This window comes from Mustelus asterias, chromosome 3, assembly GCF_964213995.1.
Source record: "Mustelus asterias chromosome 3, sMusAst1.hap1.1, whole genome shotgun sequence".
Lineage (NCBI taxonomy): Eukaryota > Metazoa > Chordata > Chondrichthyes > Carcharhiniformes > Triakidae > Mustelus > Mustelus asterias.
The window spans coordinates 77,981,249-78,003,604 of record NC_135803.1 but is presented as its reverse complement, the minus strand read 5'-3'; the positions used below and the strand labels follow the sequence as shown (position 1 = coordinate 78,003,604).

General features: G+C 44.3%; 1 protein-coding gene across 1 annotated transcript in view; it reads left to right on the top strand.

The window, feature by feature from the left end:
* crocc2 (ciliary rootlet coiled-coil, rootletin family member 2) overlaps positions 1-22,356 on the top strand; it is a 266,817-nt gene that overhangs the window by 102,910 nt on the left and 141,551 nt on the right. The window contains exons 9-14 of the mRNA XM_078210134.1: positions 744-842; positions 1,480-1,731; positions 8,618-8,817; positions 11,447-11,629; positions 20,271-20,415; positions 21,411-21,557. Of these exons, the coding sequence (XP_078066260.1) occupies positions 744-842; positions 1,480-1,731; positions 8,618-8,817; positions 11,447-11,629; positions 20,271-20,415; positions 21,411-21,557 (1,026 nt within the window). The remainder of the gene's footprint in view (positions 1-743; positions 843-1,479; positions 1,732-8,617; positions 8,818-11,446; positions 11,630-20,270; positions 20,416-21,410; positions 21,558-22,356) is intronic.

The window sequence follows — 22,356 nt, the reverse complement described above, 5'->3', positions numbered from 1 at the left end:
CAACACACCTGCTCTCCTGACCACATGTCCATCCTTGGCCTGTTGCAATGTTCCAGTGAAGCCCAATGCAAACTGGAGGAAGAGAAACTCACCTTTTGAGTAAGCACTTTACAGCCTTCCAAACATTGAGTTCAACAACTTCAGAGCATGAACTCTCTCACCCCATTTCCATTTATTTTACTTCATATCATTTTATCTTATTTATTTATATTATAAATTATTTTATTTTCATTTCTTCCATTATTTCATTTTTCCACCTTTTTAAAATCTTGCTTTCCATCTTTTCCCCCTCACTACAGTCTCCTCTCCCCCCACTCCACTCTGGCCATCCATTACATGTCTCATGTTAACCTTTGACACTTTGCTTATGGTTGCTCTGCTATTTACACATTCTGATCTCTTCATGGGCCACCATCAGCACCCTTCTCAGCCATGATCACCACCACATTCCCTTTGTCTTTTGACATCTTTGTCAATCCCCCCATCCCCTCACCCCAACAGTATAAATATCATCCTATTTTTTATTGTTTTCAATTCTGATGAAAGGTCATCCAGATTTGAAACGATATGTATGTTACTTGAATTCATTATGATCCTTTTGATCTGATATGACTGCTTGTCAGTCCTCTTCATGGAAGTTTTAGTTAACAGTTAAGAGAGGAAGCATTTGTTGTCACTCCAACCTTTAACAGCTTGCCTGCTTCATGTGTGGGTTGCTAATTCTCAAACCTGGCTGATCACAGGAATCGGGAAAAACTGAAATTTCAAGTGAAACCTTGGAGAATGAAGCTCTATGGAATGAGATAGAATCCTTACGTCAAACCTTACACAACATTGCTCAGGTACAAAAACAAGAGTCAAGTCCATGAAATGCATCTGTTGATCAGCTCTTCAAAGATGAAAATGTTATGGAAGCACATGGAGAGAGGGTCGCTAAGAAACAGCATCAGCTCGGGTTGAATATTGGGGCCACAAGGCTTAGTGAATATTCTATAACTTCCCTTGTGAAACTAGCAGTCTTTATACAGGACTTTCCCCAGGGTCTTCAATGGGGGGATAGAGTTCACATTGGGGCACGTTAGATGGGCTGTTTAAGGAGATTCAGTAGGTGGGGTGGGATGTATATGGGATATGAAACATGTTTAGCTAAAAGGTATCATTGAAGGCTTCCAGAGGTTTATTGGGGTGCCTCTGCCACCCCCAACCACCCTAAATGGGCTTTCTGCTCATCGTGGTGCGTTATCACTGATTTGTCCTCCTCAGCAGTGGCAGTTTTCCCGTTGATATTGGAGGACATGTTGAAGGCCATCTTGTAATAGGTATAACCCCTGACTCAGGGAGATTAGATAGTATCATCTGGGGGCTGAGAAGTAAGTTCAGACTTGAATTTTCAGGTGATCTGGAACTGTAACCTCTTTTTAATGATAATATTTAAAATGTGTAAGTATTTACTTTGATCATTCTGTCTTTTATTCATAGGCTGCTGTTGCTGATGCCGAGTCTATGCGCTCCCTCTCCAGGGAAGCAGCTGCCGAAGTGACTGAGACTGGTAGTGGAAGGCTCAGTTCACCCCACCTGTCCGGGTCACCAGTGTTGCGCACGCCTTCCCCTCGCAGGCGCAGATCACCTACCCGTTCCCAGTCTCCATTGCGCAGCGTGTCACCATCTTTTGGTGATTCCACATTGTCTGCAGTCCAGTCAGCTCTACAAAGAAGACAACTCCAGGTGCAGGTGAGTAGAGAGGAAGACCTTTAATCAAGTGAGTCCTGATGAAGGAGTAGTGCTCTGAAAGCTCATGATTCCAAATAAACCTGTTGGACTTTAACCTGGTGTTGTGAGAGGTGGGGCCACATTGGATTTGGTACTGGGAAATGAACCGGGCCAAGTGATAGATTTGGTTGTGGGAGAGCACTTTGGAGATAGTGACCACAATTCGGTGTCTTTTGTTATTGCAATGGAGAGGGATAGGACCGTACGGCAGGGCAAGGTTTATAATTGGGGGAGAGGTAATTATGATGCGATTAGGCAAGAATTAGGGGTCATAAGATGGGAACAGAAACTGTCAGGGAAAGGTACTAATGAAAAGTGGAACTTTTTCAAGGAACAAATACTGTGTGTCCTTGATAGGTATGTCCCTGTCAGGCAGGGAGGAAATGGCCGAGTGAGGGAACCATGGTTCACAAAAGAGCTGGAATGTCTAGTAAAGAGAAAGAGGGAAGCTTATGTAGGGATGAGGAAACAAGGTTCAGATGGCTTGATTGAGGGTTACAAGTTAGCAAGGAATGAGCTGAAAAAGGGGCTTAGGAGAGCTGGGAGGGGGCATGAGAAGGTCTTGGCGGGTCGGATCAAGGAAAACCCCAAGGCTTTTTACTCTTATGTGAGGAATAAAAGAATGACCAGGGTGAAGTTAGGGCCGGTCAAGGACAGTAGTGGGAACTTGTGTATGGAGTCAGTAGAGATAGGAGAAGTGATGAACGAACACCTTTCTTCAGTGTTCACCAAGGAGAGGGGCCATCTTTTTGAGGAAGAGAAGGAGTTACAGGCTAATAGGCTGGAGGAAGTAGATGTTCGGAGGGAGGATGTACTAGCAGTTTTGAATAAACTGAAGGTCGATAAGTCCCCTGGGCCTGATGAAATATATCCTAGGATTCTTTGGGAGGCAAGGGATGAGATTGCAGAGCCTTTGGCTTTGATCTTTGGGTCCTCACTGTCCATGGGGAGAGTGCCAGAGGACTGGAGAGTGGCGAATGTTGTTCCTCTGTTTAAGAAAGGGAATAGAAATGACCCTGGTAATTATAGGCCAGTTAGTCTTACTTCGGTGGTTGGTAAGTTGATGGAAAAGGTCCTTAGGGATGGGATTTACGACCATTTAGAAAGATGCGGATTAATCCGGGATAGTCAGCACGGATTTGTGAAGGGCAAGTCGTGCCTCACAAATTTGATAGAATTTTTTGAGGAGGTAACTAAGTGTGTTGATGAAGGTAGGGCAGTTGACGTCATATACATGGATTTTAGTAAGGCGTTTGATAAGGTCCCCCATGGTCGGCTTATGATGAAAGTAAGGAGGTGTGGGATAGAGGGAAAGTTGGCCGATTGTATAGGTAACTGGCTTTCTGATCGAGGACAGAGGGTGGTGGTGGAAGGAAAATCTTCGGACTGGAGGCAGGTTGCTAGTGGAGTGCTACAGGGATCAGTGCTTGGTCCTCTGCTATTTGTGATTTTTATTAATGACTTAGAGGAGGGGGCTGAAGGGTGGATCAGTAAATATGCTGATGACACCAAGATTGGTGGAGTAGTGGATGAGGTGGAGGGCTGTTGTAGGCTGCAAAGAGACAGATAGGATGCAAAGCTGGGCTGAAAAATGGCAGATGGAGTTTAACCCTGATAAATGTGAGGTGATTCATTTTGGTAGGACTAATTTAAATGTGGATTACAGGGTCAAAGGTAGGGTTCTGAAGACTGTGGAGGAACAGAGAGATCTTGGGGTCAATATCCACAGATCTCTGAAGGTTGCCACTCAAGTGGATAGAGCTGTGAAGAAGGCCTATAGTGTGTTAGCTTTTATTAACAAGGGGTTGGAGTTTAAGAGCCGTGGGGTTATGCTGCAACTGTACAGGACCTTGGTGAGACCACATTTGGAATATTGTGTGCAGTTCTGGTCACTTCACTATAAGAAGGATGTGGAAAGAGTGCAGAGGACATTTACCAGGATGCTGCCTGGTTTGGAGGGTAGGTCTTATGAGGAAAGGTTGAGGGAGCTAGGGCTGTTCTCTCTGGAGTGGAGGAGGTTGAGGGGAGACTTAATAGAGGTTTATAAAATGATGAAGGGGATAGATAGAGTGAACGTTCAAAGACTATTTCCTCGGGTGGATGGAGCTATTACAAGGGGGCATAACTATAGGGTTCATGGTGGGAGATATAGGAAGGATGTCCGAGGTAGGTTCTTTACTCAGAGAGTGGTTGGGGTGTGGAATGGACTGCCTGCAGTGATAGTGGAGTCAGACACTTTAGGAACATTTAAGCGGTTATTGGATAGGCACATGGAGCACACCAGGATGATAGGGAGTGGGATAGCTTGATCTTGGTTTCAGATAAAGCTCGGCACAACATCGTGGGCCGAAGGGCCTGTTCTGTGCTGTACTGTTCTTCTTCTTACTGAGTCTTTAGAAGGTCACTGCACAGGACCTGTGGGTGAGGCACTTGTAGAGCTGGAGTCTCCACAATTATGAATGCTCAAGGAGAGTTGGAGGATTGCTAATGAAAGAACTATAAGAAATCTCATAGCTCGCAGAACATTGAGAGCACTGTAGAAAATCAAAGTGAATTCCTGAAAGCTGTGGCACACCTTGGTTTAGTCGCGGGAGAAGGAAAGGAACCCTCAAGATCTAATCATGTATATGGAATCTTGGGTGGAATTAAAAGTAGAACTGGAAGTGTGCTGTTGAGACATTTGGGTTTAAAGAGTAAGTGTCTTTGAAATTAGTGTTAAGTTAGTAGCACTTATATTGTTTAACTCTTGCATTGTAACAATTTTTGTTTAAAACATGAAATCTTGTGGCATAATTCTTTCAGTTAATATCTGGGAGTACATTTTTTAAAGTTACTTGTCTCCACGAAGGCTGTAACACATCCTAAGCCATGGTTGGCTGCTTATACTCAGTCATTCAGTTGATTGTCCAGAGGTTCAGTTCAGTGGTATTGCAATAGTATCCTCTATATCTAAAATATGCTGTAACTGGCTTGTGCGTGCTTGATGCCAGTGCTAAGTGGCTGAAATTAGAATTTGCCCTGATATTCTTCACCTTAAGAATCACAGATTCGACACTAAAAGAAAAAAGAAGTGATATTTAAGAGGAGACCTGTCTTTGTCAATAACTACTTGAACACTAGAGTTCTTTCTACAAGAGATGAGGGGCAAGAACAGGTTAAATAGTGAGCACAACCTATCTCTGAATGCCTGCTCATACCTCCTGGAAATAAATTGTGGCTTTGCAGTGGGTTGCATGATCCATAAACTGCTCAGACTGTAGTTTCTTCCCACCTCCCACCTTCTACTTTGTTCACAGAAGTTCAAAGGCAGTCATGCATACCTGTGGTTGCAAAGATGTGAAGGCCACGGAAATACTGAAACCTTTTAACTACTGTGACAACCTTGTTTATAATTCTTATTAAAAAGAGAGCGAAAAAAAATAGATTGCACAATAACTCTGTGAACTGCAATCCAAAAGGGTGGAGGGAAAGTATTTGAAGTTGTCTGCTTTTCAATTGCATTTAATGAGATGGAAATAGCTGAACCGATTTGATGCTCAGTCTGTTGAGTGGTTCGAATTTAGAATTAGTAAGAAGGATTATGGAGCTTGAATAGTATTTTGCTGGCAATTAGTGGGGCATCATGCATTAATTTAGTGTGACACACATTCGACCCAGAGGGAGTGAACAAATCTGCACTATCTGATGTTAATCTTTAACTGCCATTGTTAAGCAAGAATTTCCTTCAGCATTGAGCAGGAGACAAGGAGATTCGTGCCAGTGAAGCCAATATGTAAGATGTGGGGCAGAGATTTCTGAGGGAGGACTGTTGGGAGAGATACCCTGGGTCATCATCTTAGATACACAATTGAAAAACTATTGTCAGAAGTCATACGGCAGATTTCCCCTTTGGCTGTGCAGTGAAGGGAAATCTGAGTGAGGTGGAGGGAAGCAGTATCAGAACAGGAGGAAAAAATCAAGTAGATTTATCCAACAGACTGACTGATAAAATGGCATGCCCTAGTTTAATCTTTACCCTTGTCTGCGCTAAAAAAAGTTGTTTGCCAGGGAAGGGATGCTAACACTGACCACAGCATAGCTGAGCTAAAGGGGACAAACAGTCAGCTACATTGAGCTATGTTATCCTGCACTCATAACATTCCTGGAATAATTTTGTCAGGCAAAACACCCAGAGCGGATACACAACAGGCAGGAAGACATGGTCAGAGTTGGGATTATAACACTAAATTAGAAATACTGTTACAGCTGGTGGGAATAGGAATACAGCACCAGATCAGAGACGAGGCTTTAATTTAAGTCAGCAATAGGTCTATTAGAGTCTCAGGCTGTAGTGCTAGATTAGTGATGAGGTTAAAGCAATTACTTTCATCCCTTCCTTTGATGTCAGGAAGCAGCAGGATGGAGCTGTACAAATAGAGCTACACAAGTTGCAGGTTTCCCACAGATTCATGGCATTATTGACTGCAGTAAGAAGTCTCACAACACCAGGTTAAAGTCCAACAGGTTTATTTGGTAGCAAATACCATAAGCTTTCGGAGCGCTGCTCCTTCGTCAGATGGAGTGGAAATGGCACATATCCACTCCATCTGGCGAAGGAGCAGCGCTCCGAAAGCTTATGGTATTTGCTACCAAATAAACCTGTTGGACTTTAACCTGGTGTTGTGAGACTTCTTAATGTGTTCACCCCAGTCCAACGCCGGCATCTCCACTTCATTATTGATTGCACCCAAGTCACACTAGGGGCTGCTTCATACAAGGCGACTGCCTTTGTGATTTTAAAATTCACAGCGGTGTTCTTTTTTAACAGAGCCCTGAAGCTGTAACTCACTCTCAATCAGAGTGCTGGTGCATTGACAATTATCTTGCTTCTCAAATCCAATGCACCAGCCACATATGAGACCAAAATTCCCAATCTAAACTGTCTAATGCTGATCTCTGGGGTTGGAGCGGCGAAGGGTTAAAAAAAGGTTAAAGGATTTCCTCAGTTGCCTTGAAATCTAGCCCAGCAGTATTGTAAGTCTCGGGCCATTGCAATTAGCCTTTACCTGTCAGCCCTGTCAAACAGGGGAATGAGTTATTGGCCTGGCTGCTTTGATCACAATTGCACTCTTTATACATTTAATAGACAACAGCTCACTGGCACTACAAAGCTGCATATCTTAGAAAAAACAAAATCAAAACTTTAAAGGGTCCCTTCACAGTTATTAGGAAGTCCTGTGACACAGTGAATAGAATCCCTACCTCTGAGCCACGAGCTCAGGGTTGAAGTCCCATGATGGTCGAGGAAGGTGCATTCATAACACAGCAAAATCAGGTTGATTATCATCCTGCAAATTCCTCCAATACACACCAAAGGCAGGCGGTAAGAGTGGGAGAAATTCCTGGTCAACCATGAAGATGGAAAGAAATTGGAGTCCCTGCCATCACTGCCCATAGTTCCAGACACAACATGCATGTAATGGAGCATGTTGTCACAGCAACTCAGACTCTCTGGCAGCACCACTTACAGTTATTATTTGTGAGCTATCACATTACAACTCAATGTTGCATTATTATGGAGGGATTTACTGATATCTGTCCCTGTCACACTATTGCTGGGGTGGGGTGCACTGAAAATGTTCAATCATAGCGTAAGTCTCATTTCAGATAAGCAGGCTTCTTATGCACCTTTTGAATGCAGTATTAGTCATGACAATTCCCTAGGTAACTCTAACACAGATTAGATGCACAGTTAAACTTGCTCTACACTGCCCCATCAAAGACTCCTAATCTGAAGAAACTGCAAAGGTCCAGTACAGGGTAAAGCTCCCCAACACTGTCCCATAAAACACTCAGGGAAGTACAGCATTGGTTAGTTACAGAGGGGCCAATTTTAATTGACAATGGATTTCCATTGGGAAACTGCTCCAACAAGTTGATTTCCTGCCAGACAAAGACAGCAGGAATTGGAGAGGTTTAATTGTAAGACCTTACATAAAGACCACCCATCCACTTTCTACTGGAAGGACACACAGCTCGTGCAGGCGAAGACTGTGCAGCTAAGGACTCCAGATACGTCACATGGCGAGGGTTTCAGAAGGGCTTCACGGAGGGAAGGCCTAGGGCAGAGGATGCAAAAACTTAATTTGTGGGGCCCAAAGGAGCACTCCCACTGCTTCCACCCCTGCAAAGGAAAGTTCTAGGCTTAGCTGAAAGTCCATTTCTTTCCTCAGATCAACCACAGGCTACTTTGTCCTCGCAAGAAAACTATGCAACTCCCCCACTTGGGACCAGTTAAAAATTGCATTGTGGTCCTCATCATATAATAGGACTCCAACTTGCGTGAATTTAGGCAGTCACATCATGCCTGCAAACTCAACAAATTGATATGAGCAATGGTCAGGTTATAAGCGGAACGAGCATGTTATTTTTTAACTGGCCTAGTTTCCACTGGGCAAGTAAGGGTTAATACTCTTCCTGGAATAAAGGTCTCTCTGCAATCAGAGACTCTGAGATTCGGGGAAGTGTGAGTTAGATACAAAGCAAAGCTTCCTCTACACGCGTCCTTTTGTAGTTTACTTAGTGCTCAGTCATTACTCACTGTGCCTGTTACACCAACTGGACTTGTCGTCATAGCAGTTCAATTCATTTTTGTTATCAACCTCAGTGGCTTACTCAGGTGCAATTGTGAATAAAATAAATAAAGACAGAAATTTATGGATGTTGCACATCCTTCTTTGAAACTTCATGACTTTTAAAAAGATGGCAAGAAATTTTAGAAGCTTAATTCTGCTTGTATAATGTACTGTAAACGGCTATGCAAGAGGCAAGACAGTTGATAATCAGTGAAGTGTGGCCATTTCCACAGGAGTTTCGTGGAAAATTGGATGCTGTTCAGGACGTCGTGGGCTCTTTGAAGAAGCAGCTGGGGGAGAGTGAGAGTGAACGGAGGCTCCTGGAGCAGAGGATGGTAAAGCTGAAAGATGAAGCTGATGATTCAAGCCGAGCCAAGGATGATGCCAGGAGAGATGCTGCCCGCTACCGATCCTCTCTGGAAATCATTGGAAGGTGAGCATTGACATTCTGCTTGGAAAAGGCACAACGAAGAAACTTTGTTAGAGATTAATTCAGGGATATGCCAATTAAATGGATGTTTCCACTGTTTCAAGATATCATCAAAGTGAGGTAACTGAATCCAGGTTTCATCTTTTGCAAGTGACACCATCCACTTGTGAAGTGAAGACATTGGTTAAATTTCACGAGGTTCATGGGTACCCCAATATCGGTGAAAAGCGAGTCCCAAGCCTGCAACGGTCAGCAGCAGCCTCCTGCTGATTGGCTGCCTGCAGACTCACCACCCGTGGGTCTGTGGCTTCTCCATGCTGCTTGCTTAGTGATTACCTCAGCAGCATTACGAGGGGAGGTAATCACTGCTGAGATTTATAGGAGATCTCAGGTAAGTAAAGCAAAAATAAAATCAGTGTCAAAGTGGAAACTCCACCAAGGGGATTGTTGAGGATGTACGAGGCTGCCTTCCTTCTTTCCCTGCCTGCCAGTCTTAGGGACATCTATCTGGTACTCCGGCTGCCACAGGAAGGCTGCCTCCATTTAACTGGCAGCCTCCCCATGTTTTGGCATTTGCTCTGCCCTCAGCAAATGCCAACTATAAAATGGTCCCTAATTGGGCCTTTGTATATGAAAATTGGCTGCCCACTTTCCTGAAGCAAGCAGCCTCTCCGTTTCTGCTTCCAAGGCTGGGATAATGCCCTAGCAGCAGGATCACAATGAGAGCAAAATCACTGCAGCTCCATACAATTCCTCCCCATCTCCCCCACACCATCCTAGCCATTTAAAGTATTTTGCAAACTGAGATCACAGACATACAGATCTCCTATGAAGTAGAAATGTGAAGATCTCATCTATAAAGGTGGCACCTCCAATAATGCAGAACTCTCTCAGTACCACAGAGTTGTGTCAGCCTAGGTATTTATGCTTCATAACTGGAATGGAACTTGGACCCATAACCTTCTGACACTGAGCCACAGCTGGCAGCCAGTGATCATCACTGAATTTGAGTCAATTTCCTCACTGTTGTCCGGAAAGTTAATTGGAAATGGGTTTAAACAGAGAATGCCACTTTGTACATCCAAATAAAATTGAGAAACATTTCCTGTTAGCTCTGAGACCGTAGAGGGTATTCATGTGAATGCTCATGCATTGGTCAGGGAAAAAAATTGCTCTGTGGATTTCTGCCAATTGGAAACTCAAAGCCTCTTTGTAGAGATGGCAGTGCAGCTTAGTGGGCAGAACACCTCGTAAGATTGTTGTGTTTTGCCTCACATTCCATCCAGAGTCTTTTTTTGATTTTCAAAACAATTCAGTAAAGATCCAACCTCGCTGAAGAACCACTCCCATTAATTCATAAATGTCACAAAACTGTCCGTGGTTTATAGATCTTAATCATGTCCCCTTAAGAGAGCCAATGTGTAACTCCCACCAGCAAAACCCAGCCTTCCTATAAAGTAAAAGGGGATGTTGTGCTCAGAGTTATTTGCATGCCCTGGACGAGCGGACCCATTAATTGCTCCTAGATTACACATGAGACTTCTGATGCATACCCACATCACTTCAGAAGATGTAAGGCGGGAAATACTGGAAATGCTCGGCAGATCAGGCAGCATTGGTGGAGAGAGAGAGAAAAAAACAGAGCTAATGTTTCAGGCCAATGACCATTTCAGAAGATGATTGATTTCAGTTGTGCCACGTTTTTGTAACAGACTAACTTAGCAAACAAGTTTATCTTCAAATACCCTTTTCCAGCAATAAGCACAACTGTTTAAAGTCAACCTAAGTACATCAACTTTTGAACCAGTTTAGGAAAGGTTTAATAAAATAAACTAATCAGTTAAATTTATTTGGTCTTTGCAGATCTTCAATGAGAAGGTTTACACACGTTGCTTAGAAAGAAGGCAACTGCTAATTACAATACCTTCCAACCCTATCTCCACAACTTCTGTGCATAGCTCAAAGCTGTCCCTAAATGTTAGGTCAAATGTGACCAGTCCTTGTGTCTAGAAAAATCTTCAGCCTGAAATATCAGCTGAGATTATGTGCCCCAGTCTCAGAGTAGGACTTAAACCTACAACCTCCTGACTCAAGAATTTAGAGCACTGTCAGAAGCACCAATTCCATTCCATTTGACTTCTGCCCAAAGGTAGACCCTTGGCTGATTCATCCTGAGCTGTTTTCTTGGTCACTTTTGTCAGTGGTGGTTTGTCATTGTCTTTTGTTCTGGAGGGCAGGGCTGGAGGCAAGTCTCAAGTCTACCTCAGTTGGAATGGGAACTGAAACTTTGCTTTAATTCTGAACCAAAGGTTAGCCATCTAACCAAGTGAGCAAACCAGCCCCCCTCCCAGAGATTATAGGTCATGAAACTGTGTAATTGTAGCTGATTATTTTCAGTCTATAGAGCTAAAGGTTAGAAAATCATTTGCTGTAAGAAATCAGTATTTCCTGAGTCTTCCTTTCAGAGAATACTGCAGCACTCAATCACATGGACCCCCAGTTGTCTGAATTGCATCTGTGCCATTATAGTTGATCATGAACACGAATGCTGACACTTCTCTGTTGTTAACAGTTATGAGTCACACGCAATGTTGATAATATCCATTCAAAATGTCCTTTTTCCTCCTTTCAGTGAGAAAGGCAACTTGGAAAAGTTGGTGCATTCGCTGAACCAGCAAATCGACAACTTGCAGCTGGAAGTGGAGCGGCTGAAAACAGTGAATAGTGATCTGCAACACCAGCGAGATCACCTTGAAGATGAGAAGGAGGAGTTACACAAAGACATGGAGCAAGCCAAGAAAGAAGTTGAGAGAGGGTCAGCAGATAGCTGTGGGGATTGTTTACACGTGAACAAGTTAATATTGATGGAGCTAATGAGCATTGGCTGATTGTAGCCCCATTTAACCTTAGTACATACAATGTAATGATTTAGGGAATGGGGAAATTTCCTTTTGGGTGTGCTCCATAGCTGACATCGTCAATAATTCAGAAGTCCAGGATGGGCACAGCCCATGCTGTGATTCCAGAGCACAGGAGGATTGCAAATGTTAAAACCCTGATTTAAAGAGGGAAGAAAATTTAACTGGATAACTACAGGTCAGTCTGTCTACAGAATAGTGCGCATTTTGCATACAATATTCTCAGATAAAATGAATTGGCATTGAGAAAGTACAGGCTAATAAAAGTTAGCATGGATTTGTGATCGAGTTATTTGACATAATGAAAAGGTTTGATAAGGGCATTGCAGTTGATGTGGTATATTTTAGCTTCCAAAAGGTGATTGATAAAGGACTGCATAATGGACTTGTTCAAAGTTGAAGCCCATGGGATTAAGGAGATCCAGCAAAGATGCCAAAAGATGATACCGGACCAATCTAGAGTCCCACACCGATCCCCGCCAACTATGGCAAGGTCTGCAAGACATAACAGGCTACAAGCTGAAGGCATGTAACATCGCTAGCTCCAAAGCACTCCTCCCCGATGAGCTCAATGCATTCTACGCCCGTTTTGTGCAAGAGGTTAGCGAGAGCATGCTCTCCACCCTGGAAGCCCTGGATGAACCTGTATTTGGTGTCACGATTGCAGATGTCAAAGCAGCTTTCTTGAAGGTCAACTCACGGAAAGCAACTAGCCCGGATGGGGTACCCGGACGTGCACTCAGATCCTGCTCGGATCAGCTGGCGGGGGTATTCACAGACATCTTCAACCTCTCTTTACAACAATCTGAGGTCCCTATCTGCTTCAAGGAGAAGACCATCATCCCGGTACCTAAGAAAAACCAAGCAGCGTGCTTGAATGACTATCGGCTGAGCTGTAGTCAATAAATAGGAGTCTAACATAGGTGTCCTTGTTACCTAGATATTCCAGGGTTGAGTGCAGGGCCAGGGAAATGGCGTCTGCTGTGGACCTGTTGCAGCGGTAGGCAAACTGTAGTGGATCCAGGTAGTCCGGGTGGCTCTGACATCAATCATTATGAAGTGCTTCGAAAGGTTAATCATGGCACGAATCAATTCCAGCCTCCCAGACTATCTGGATCCACTACAGGGCGGCACGGTAGCACAGTGGTTAGCACTGCTGCTTCACAGCTCCAGGGACCTGGGTTCGATTCCCGGCTTGGGTCACTGTCTGTGTGGAGTTTGCACATTCTCCTCATGTCTGCGTGGGTTTCCTCCGGGTGCTTCGGTTTCCTCCCACAATCCAAAGATGTGCGGGTTAGGTTGATTGCCCATGCTAAATTGCCCCTTAGAGTCCTGAGATGCGTAGGTTAGAGGGATTAGCTGGTAAATATGTAGGGATATGGGGGTAGGGCCTGGGTGGGATTGTGGTCGGTGCAGACTCGATGGGCCAAATGGCCTCTTTCTGCACTGTAGGGTTTCTATGATTCTATGATTTCTATGATTCTATGACCACTGCCCCACAAGGCTGTGTTCTCAGTCCCCTACTATACTCCTTATACACCTATGACTGTGCGGCCAAATTCCCGTCCAATTCGATTTTTAAGTTTGCTGACAACATCACCGTAGTGGGTCGGATCGCAAACAATGATGAGACAGAGTACAGGAATGAGATAGAGAATCTGGTGAACTGGTACGGCAACAATAATCTCTCCCTCAATCTCAACAAAACAAAGGAGATTGTCATTGACTTCAGGAAGCGTAAAGGAGAACATGTCCCTGTCTACATCACTGGGGACGAAGTAGAAAGGGTCGAGAGCTTCAAGTTTTTAGGTGTCCAGATCACCAACAACCTGTCCTAGTCCCCCCCATGCCGACACTATAGTTAAGAAAGCTCACCAACACCTCTACTTTCTCAGAAGACTAAGGAAATTTGGCATGTCAGCTACGACTCTCACCAACTTTTACAGATGCACCATAGAAAGCATTTTTGGTTTGGTATCACAGCTTGGTATGGCTCCTGCTCTGCCCAAGACCGCAAGGAACTACAAAAGGTCATGAATGTAGCCCAATCCATCACACAAACCAGCCTCCATCCATTCACCCTGTCTACATTTCCCGCTGCCTCGGCAAAGCAGCCAGCATAATTAATGACCCCACGCACCCCGGACATTCTCTCTTCCACCTTCATCTTTCGGGAAAAAGATACGAAAGTCTGAGGTCACGTACTAACCGACTCAAGAGCTTCTTCCCTGCTGTTGTCAGACTTTTGAGTGGACTTACCTTGCATTAAGTTGATCTTTCTCTACACCCTAACTATGACGGTAACACTACATTCTGCACTCTCTCATTTCCTTCTCTATGAATGATATGTTTTGTCTGCATAGCGCACAAGAAACAATACTTTTCACTGTATGTTAATGCATGTGACAATAATAAATCAAATCAAATTGAATTAAATTGATAATGCAGTTGCATACAAAATTGGCTAAGGGGCAGAAAGCAAAGAGTAATGGTAAGTGGTTGCTTTTCAGATTGGACAGAAATGCACAGTGGCATTGTCCAATAGGTTGATATTAAAACCACTGATCTTTTAAATTTATGTTAATGACCTAGACTCGGTTATACAGGGCAGAATTTCAAAGTTTGGAGATGAAGTGAACTTGGAAAGGTAGTTAATGTTGAAGAGGATTGCAGCAGACATCCGGAGAACATCAACAGACTGGTGAAATTGACACATGGCGGATGAATTTTAATGCAGTAAGAAGTTTAACAACACCAGGTTAAAGTCCAACAGGTTTATTTGATAGCAAAAGCCACACAAGCTTTCGGAGCCTTAAGCCCCTTCTTCAGGTGAGTGGGAATTCTGTTCACAAACAGGGCATATGAGGACACAAACTCAATTTACAGAATAATGGTTGGAATGCGAATACTTACAGCTAATCAAGTCTTTAAGATACAAACAATGTGAGTGGAGAGAGCATCAAGACAGGCTAAAGAGATGTGTATTGTCTCCAGACAGGACAGCCAGTGAGACTCTGCAGGTCCAGGCAAGCTGTGGAGATTACAGATAGTGTGACATGAACCCAATATCCCAGTTGAGGCCGTCCTCATGTGTGCGGAACTTGGCTATCAGTTTCTGCTCAGCGACTCTGCGCCGTCGTGTGTTGTGAAGGCCGCCTTGGAGAACGCTTACCCGAATATCAGAGGCCGAATGCCCGTGACCGCTGAAGTGCTCCCCAACAGGAAGAGAACAGTCTTGCCTGGTGATTGTCGAGCGGTGTTCATTCATCCGTTATTGCAGCGTCTGCATGGTTTCCCCAATGTACCAGGCCTCGGGACATCCTTTCCTGCAGCGTATCAGGTAGACAACGTTGGCCGAGTTGCAAGAGTATGTACCGTGTACCTGGTGGATGGTGTTCTCACGTGAGATGATGGCATCTCACGTGAGATGACATGATGACATGACAAGATGGCATGGATGAATTTTAATACAGAGATGTTTGAAGCAATGCATTTTGGCAGGAAGAATGAGGAGATTCAATGGATCAAATCTTCAGATATCAGGAGGGGTGATGTACTGGATTTAACTGCTGATGTGGATTGGGATTCAGGGGAAGTCCTGACATGCACACAGACGCGGGGTGGGATTTTCTGGCCGCGCTTGCCCCAAGACCGGAAAATCTTGCCTGAGGTCAACGGACCTTTACATGGTCCATGCCCCGTTCGTTATGATTCCCGTGGCAGGCAGGATGGGAAAATTCCACCCAGCTGTGTTTAACCTTGTGATGGACTGGGTTGCGCTGCCCCAGACACACTATGAATGTCTCTTACAGGGGAATCTTTTCTGCAGTGACCCTCTTTGCCGGTTTTCTCCATGGATGGTTGTGCCAAGGGATCGCTGGTGCAGTCAGGATCAGGAGTGCCAGCTGAAAGTTCACAAATCGCCAAGATCTCAATGACTTCCACAGTGAACAATGATGCACACAGTATCAGAGAATCTGAACCAATATGAACAAAATGGCAGAATTCTAAAAGGGTACAGGAAGAGACCCTGGGACTGAACATACAATTCATCTTTTAAGATGGCTGGGCAAGTTGAAAAGGTTGTTAAAAAAGTGAACCTTGGCTTTATTAATAGAGTAATACAGTACAAAAGAGAGGAAACTCTGCTAAGTCTTTAGTTGGTTCTCAACTGGACTATTGTGTACAATTTTGGACACCACCCCTTATGAAGGATGTGAAGATACCGGAGAACTTGCAGAGGAGATTTATTAATTGCTATCAGGTATGAGGGACTTCATGTTACCTGAGAGGCTGAAGAGGCTGAGATTGTACTCCATCGAGCAAAGAAAGTTAAGGAGAGATTCAATAGAGGTGTTCAGAATTAAGAAGGATTTTGACAGAGTGACATAGAAAAACTTGTTTCCACCAGTGGGATGGTCAATAACCAGATGACAGAGATTTGAGATAACAGAGAGAAGAGCAGAAGGAAGATGAGGGGAAAAAAAAGTAAATTGCAAGTAATTATGATGTGAAGTGCATTGGCTGAAAAGATGACAGAAGCAGATTCAATAGTAACTTTCAAAGGGTATTGAATAAATACAGGAAAAGGAAAAAAATACAGGATTATGAGGAAAGAGTAGAGGAGTGAGACTGATGGATAGCTCTTACAAATCCTAGTACATTACTATGGTTTCCTTCTGAACTCTAGGATTCTATGGCATTGGGATAGGATGATGTGGAGATGCCGGCATTGGACTGGGGTAAGCACAGTAAGAAATCTCACAACACCAGGTTAAAGTCCAACAGGCTTATTTGGTAGCACAAGCCACAAGCTTTCAGCAGTCACGGGCATTCAGCCTCTGATCTTCGGGCAAGCGTTCTCCAAGGCGGCCCCCACGACACACAACAACGCAGAATCGCTGAGCAGAAACCGACAGCCAAGTTCCACATGTCCTCATGTGCGCGGAACTTGGCAGTCGGTTTCTGCTCAGCAATTCTGGATTGTCGTGTGTCGTGGGGGCCGCCTTGGAGAGCGCTTGCCCGAAGATCAGAGGCTGAATGCCCGTGATTGCTGAAAGCTTGTGGCTTGTGCTACCAAATAAACCTGTTGGACTTTAACCTGGTGTTGTGAGACTTCTTATTGGGATAGGAGTCACTCCTTGAACAACGTGATGGACAGCAGTTCTGCCCCACCACTCTTTGGCATCTCAACAATGCCACAGAAATGACTGAAATGTCAGGCTTGTCATATCGAAGCCCAAACTTGTCCTTGCCTGACATCCCACATACTTGCATTTCACAGTGTTTCCTAATTAGTAACCAGGAGCTGGATTTTGGCTGGTTTTTGTTCTCTGCTCCCTAATCCAGTGAAGTAAATGCTGTCTCACATAACAGTCTCCCTCCCATTAATTGTCTCCCTCCCTACATAATCTCGCCTGACACTTAAGTACTGAGGGAGTGCTGCATGTTACATATGTCCAGCTTTTGGATGATGTGTTTCAGACAGGCAAGCTGTAATGAGTGGTATGCCACAGGTATCAGGACTGGACCTCAACTCTTTACAATTTATATAAATGACCTGGATTAAGAGATTGAAGGGATGGTTGCCAGATTTGCTGAGGACGCAAAGATAAGTAGGAAAGTAAGCTGTAAAGAGGACATAAGGAGGATAAAAAGGGACATAGATAAGTTAAGTGGGCAAAAATCTGACAAAAAGAGTATAATATGGGAAAATGTGTAATTATCCATTTTGACAGGAAGAATAAAAAAGAAATATATTATCTAAATGGTGAGAGATTGCAAAGTTTTGAGGTGCAAAGGATCTGGATGTCCAAGTGCAAGAATCACAAAAGTCTGCAATGCAGGTACAGCAAGTAATTAGGAAAGTGAGTAGAATGTTATTTATTGTGAGGGGATTTGATTGCAAAAGTAGGGAGGTTATGCTTCAACAAAATAAAAACAAATGACTGTGAATGCTGGAGTCTGGAACAAAAACAGAAAATGCTGGAAAATCTCAGCAGGCCTGACAGCATCTGTGGAGAGAATGGAATCTAGATGACTCTTCAACAGAGCTCCAGTTGCACAGGGCACGAGTGAGATTACATTTAGAGTATTGTGTAACAATATTGGTTACCTTATTTAAGGAATGATTTAAATATGTTAGAAGTAGTTCAGAGAAGGGTTATCAGACTAATACGTGGAATGGGTGGGTTGTTTTGTGAGGAAATGTTGGATAGGCTAGGCTTGTAAGAGGTGACTTGCTGGAAACATATAGGGCAAAATTCTCAAAGTCTCTTTGGGACTAAGTGCCCATGGCAGCTGGAAAATGAGAATGTTTCTTGGGCTTGGGCAGTGTCTATCAGGTGGGATTCAACCACCTGAAAAACGCTAATTAGCTCATTTTAAGCAACCCACCGGCCAGCCCCGCTGTTCCGAGACTGAGCTACCATTTTTAAATGGCTCCCCGATCTACACGCTCGGAGACAGGCACCCCCACCTCCCAAAAATTTAAACTGTTGCCCGCCCACTTCCTCCTCAGACTCCCTTTACACTCAACCACCCCCCCCTTCAATCCCCCCCAATCAGCCTCCCTTCAGGCCATGTGCCTTGGTAGTGCACATGGTGCATTTCTCCCTGGCACTGACACTCTGGCCTGGTATTTTGGGCCCCGAGGTGCCTCAAGGAGGTAGGTCCAGTTGCCATTTGTCCCTCTGCTGTTGCAAGGCTGCAGAGGAAGGAACCCTCAAAGGTCCTCGGGGTTGGGTGAGCTTAGGCTGGGGGCAAGGGGTTGACTTCACCGCTCTCCCCTGAGATGTGTATGTCATAGTAGATGGTCTTCCATGGTATACCTGAAGATCATCCCCGACATGGTGATTTCAGGCAGTCCTGTGATCAACATCAGTATTCCTGCCTATAATTCTTAACCTCCATGCACCCCCCCCTTCCCCTGCCACCTCCCCCCTCCCCACCCCGGTCATCTGGCAGGATTTTAAATCACAGCAGCACTCCATTCTTCAGCAGAGATTTTCCTTTCTCGTTGTTAGAAGCTGCAGGTGTGAGTGGACACCTTTGAAGTCCTCTGACAGAGAATAGGGGCCCGATTCTCCCAAAAAAATTCGAAGTGCTGAATTGGCAGGAAAAATGGTATAATTCAAGATTGCTTTTTCAGTGGGAGTTCAGACTCAAATCTCCCACACTCTGTGCACTGTAGAGGTCACAATCGTGAATATCATTAAAAGCTCGGGGGGTGGGGCCTGTTCACGGCAGAGTCTGACAGTTCCGGGCCTCTGCGCCTGCGCATCATCCCCTCGCTGCCTGAACCCCTGTGGGGCCCTGATTGCCCCCCGCTTCACTCCAGTGGGGTCTCCCACTAGTTCCCCAAACATGGGGAGCCACTCTAAACCCCACTGGAATGAAATACTCTTGGCAGGATAGGAGATGCTACCAGGTCCGGAGAATTCAGTTCCGGACCCGATAATGACATTTAAATTGCATGAAAAATAGATTAAATCACTTGCCTTGTCTTCCCACCGGTTTCCAGCAATGTCTCGACTGCGCCTGCTCTCAGGCTATGGGAGACGAGCATGCGTCGGGAACGCATGCGCGAAACCCGCAAAATGGCCGACATGTGCATCACCCAACCCAACGTGCCAAAAAGCGTGCGCGTCAGAATAGGAGAATCGGGCCCAAGATGTCAATTTCATCTGGTGGGGGGGGGGGAGGGTTCAAATAGCCACTGGACCTACCTCGTCGAGCCTCCTCAGGGCCCAAGCGCCAGGCCAGGGGGCCACACACTTTTTTTGTCATTGCCAAGGTTCTTGTCTTGAAGGGAGACTGAATTGAGGCTTTAAGGAGAGGCTGATTGTGTGGTCTGAAGAGGAGGGAGCTGAGTGGGGTTTGAGTGGGAAGTGGAGCTGTGTTGGGGGGGTCTAAGAGGGAAAGGGGTATGTGGGGGTCCTGAGGGGGAAGGAGGTATCTGTGAGGGGAAAGGGCGGGGGGGGGGGGGGGTGTGGTGGTTGGGTCACCCTAATGCCTGTGTGGTGTGTTGGAAATGGAGGGTGTGTGGGTGAGGAGATGGGGGTTTGGGTGACAGGGGGCTGGGGGGCTGGTAATGGGGTGCTCTGAATGTTCATATGTAAACCAAGGCTCCATTTGGCCTCTCAGCTGAATATTAAATTCCCCATAGCATCATTTTGATCTGGTTATTATCGCATTGCTGCTTTGGGAAACTCGGCTGCCATATTTCCTGAATTACATGTGATGACACTTCATAAGTATTTACTTGACTGTAAAATGTTTTGGGAATTGTAAAATGTGCTACATAAATGTAAGTTTTGTTTTAAACTATTAATTTAAAAAAAATCCAGTGTGTGGTTTGTTAATCAGCGCTTCAGTCCACAGCATATCTTCAATAAAATTGAGCTTTGTTTTCAGTTTTCCAAACTAAGCCGGCATGGCTAGACAGCAGTACCTTGCGCTTTCATTAGATAATAAGATACCTCTCCTCTGATGACTTTCTGTACTGTAGTCTGGATGTCAATAATTGTGTTCTTACAGGCAAAAGGCATTGGAGCTGATGGAAGTCAAGAACTCAGCTTTGAGAAAAGAGTTGATAATTGTAAAGGAAGCCTTGAACAAAGCTACACTGGAGAAGGAGGTGCTACAGAATGAGAAGGCAGACTTAGCTGAGGCTCTCAGCAAGGTATGTGGTACAGAATGTGAGAACCCAACAAATTTAGGCCATAAGATGCAAGGGGGTGGTGGCTGAGACTTTCAGCATGCTATGCGGTATGTAGTATGAAAATCCAACAAGTAAAGGGCATGAAGTCAATGAGGAACTTTTCTGAGATTCAAGCACAGTTGCCTGGTTACTTGAGGATTTCAATACTGTGTAAGTTTCAGAATCTGTCTCCTGGATTTATACCACCTTGACAGAATGCAAGAATGACCCCGAGAGCCAAAGAAAATAATGATGACAACAAATAGTTTTAAATGTGGCCTTGAGAGACCATTCGGAGTAGATGATAATATAGTGCCATTCATTACTAACCAGATGCTCACCATCTCTAGCATATAGGAATTATGAATGAAGTATCTTAATTTATTTTCACTTCATCAAGAGATTTGTGTTATTGTTTTGGTTTCTAAATCCTGACATTCACTGGATTAACTCCTGTTTAAATTAGCAAGACATTTTGTTTGTTTTATTGGAGTTGGCCCACTTGCATAAACTCCTTTTAATACGGTCATACTCTTGTTGCAGTAAAATTTTGGATCATTTGAATAATAAATCCATCTGCATTTAGTTCCGTAACAACACTATCATTCTTCCTCAAGATTGTTCTTCTTGGTATACATGCCATGGGGTTCTAATGTATGTTGAATTCTCCTTCTGTCTTTGTGGCCGTACACAGTTGTATTTGATCTTGATGACGTTTTGTGACGAAGATGTGCAGGTTAGGTTGATTGGTTATGGTAAATTGTCCCTTAGTGTCAGGGGGATTAGTGGGGTAAATTCATGGGGTTACAGGGATAGGGCCTGGGTAGAATTGTGGTCGGTGCAGACTTGATGGGTCAAATGGCCTCTTCTGCACTGTAGAGATTCTATTCTATGATTAACATTTTGTGTAAGTTGTTTGTGCTTCTCCCTGTAGATGCATTCTTCTCATGAATGTTCTCCATTTTTTGACCCTGTAGGCTGAGCTGACTATTACAGACTTGGAGTTATCCTTGGGCAAGCTGAAGACTGAAGAAGGTGTACTGCGAGACACTCTTGTCAAGATGAGTGCACTAAATGAAGGCTTAGCTCAGGATAAGGTTGAATTAAACCACATCCTCCTTCGGGTGAGATACCTGAGAGAAATCTCAGAGGACCTTCTCAGAATGAGGTCACTTTAATGCCCACTAGTTCTGATTGTATGGAGTCAGATGAGATTGCACATTACAGGAAGTCTAAAAGTAAATTGTAGCATACAGATCACATTATAAAAGCCAGAAATACATTGCATTTGATTCCTCATCTTGGTTGATGTGCCTCAGGAGCTATCACAGTATCTTCTCCATTGTGAGAGAATTCAATTCTGCAAGTGGCCTCTACATCCTGAGGTGACTCTGAGAACAGAAGCCCATGCTTATCAGGATGATCCCCCATCCTGCTCTCTGATTGGTTCGCTGGGTCATGTGACCCTTACTCTACAGATTGATCCTTAAAGGGACAATCACCACAGCCCCTTGTTACAGCGCCTTGTCTCACTTAAAGTGGTGGACCTAACCCTGCTCCTTAACCAGTTGGCTTTCTGGATTATAAAGCCCTTTGTGAAATTTGCCATTAATATTTTTATGTTCTACTTTCTTTAATGGCTCCTTTTTAATTATCTGCTGCTTCTTCAGAAAGAGATCCTTGTACATAATGGAAGTGCAAAGGGGGGGCAGGCGGGCGGAAACATCCATGCAAGAAGGTCATGAATATTTTGAAAGGATGGAGTTCTATGTATTTGGTCCAATTTCATGATAGAACATTCAATTACATGTGGAGGCCAAGTTGTATTTGAGACTAAAACGGCCATGTTTGTAATCTGATTTACAATCAACAACCAGGAGGTGAAGCATTCTGTTTGATCCAGTCACATACTCAAACACCAAA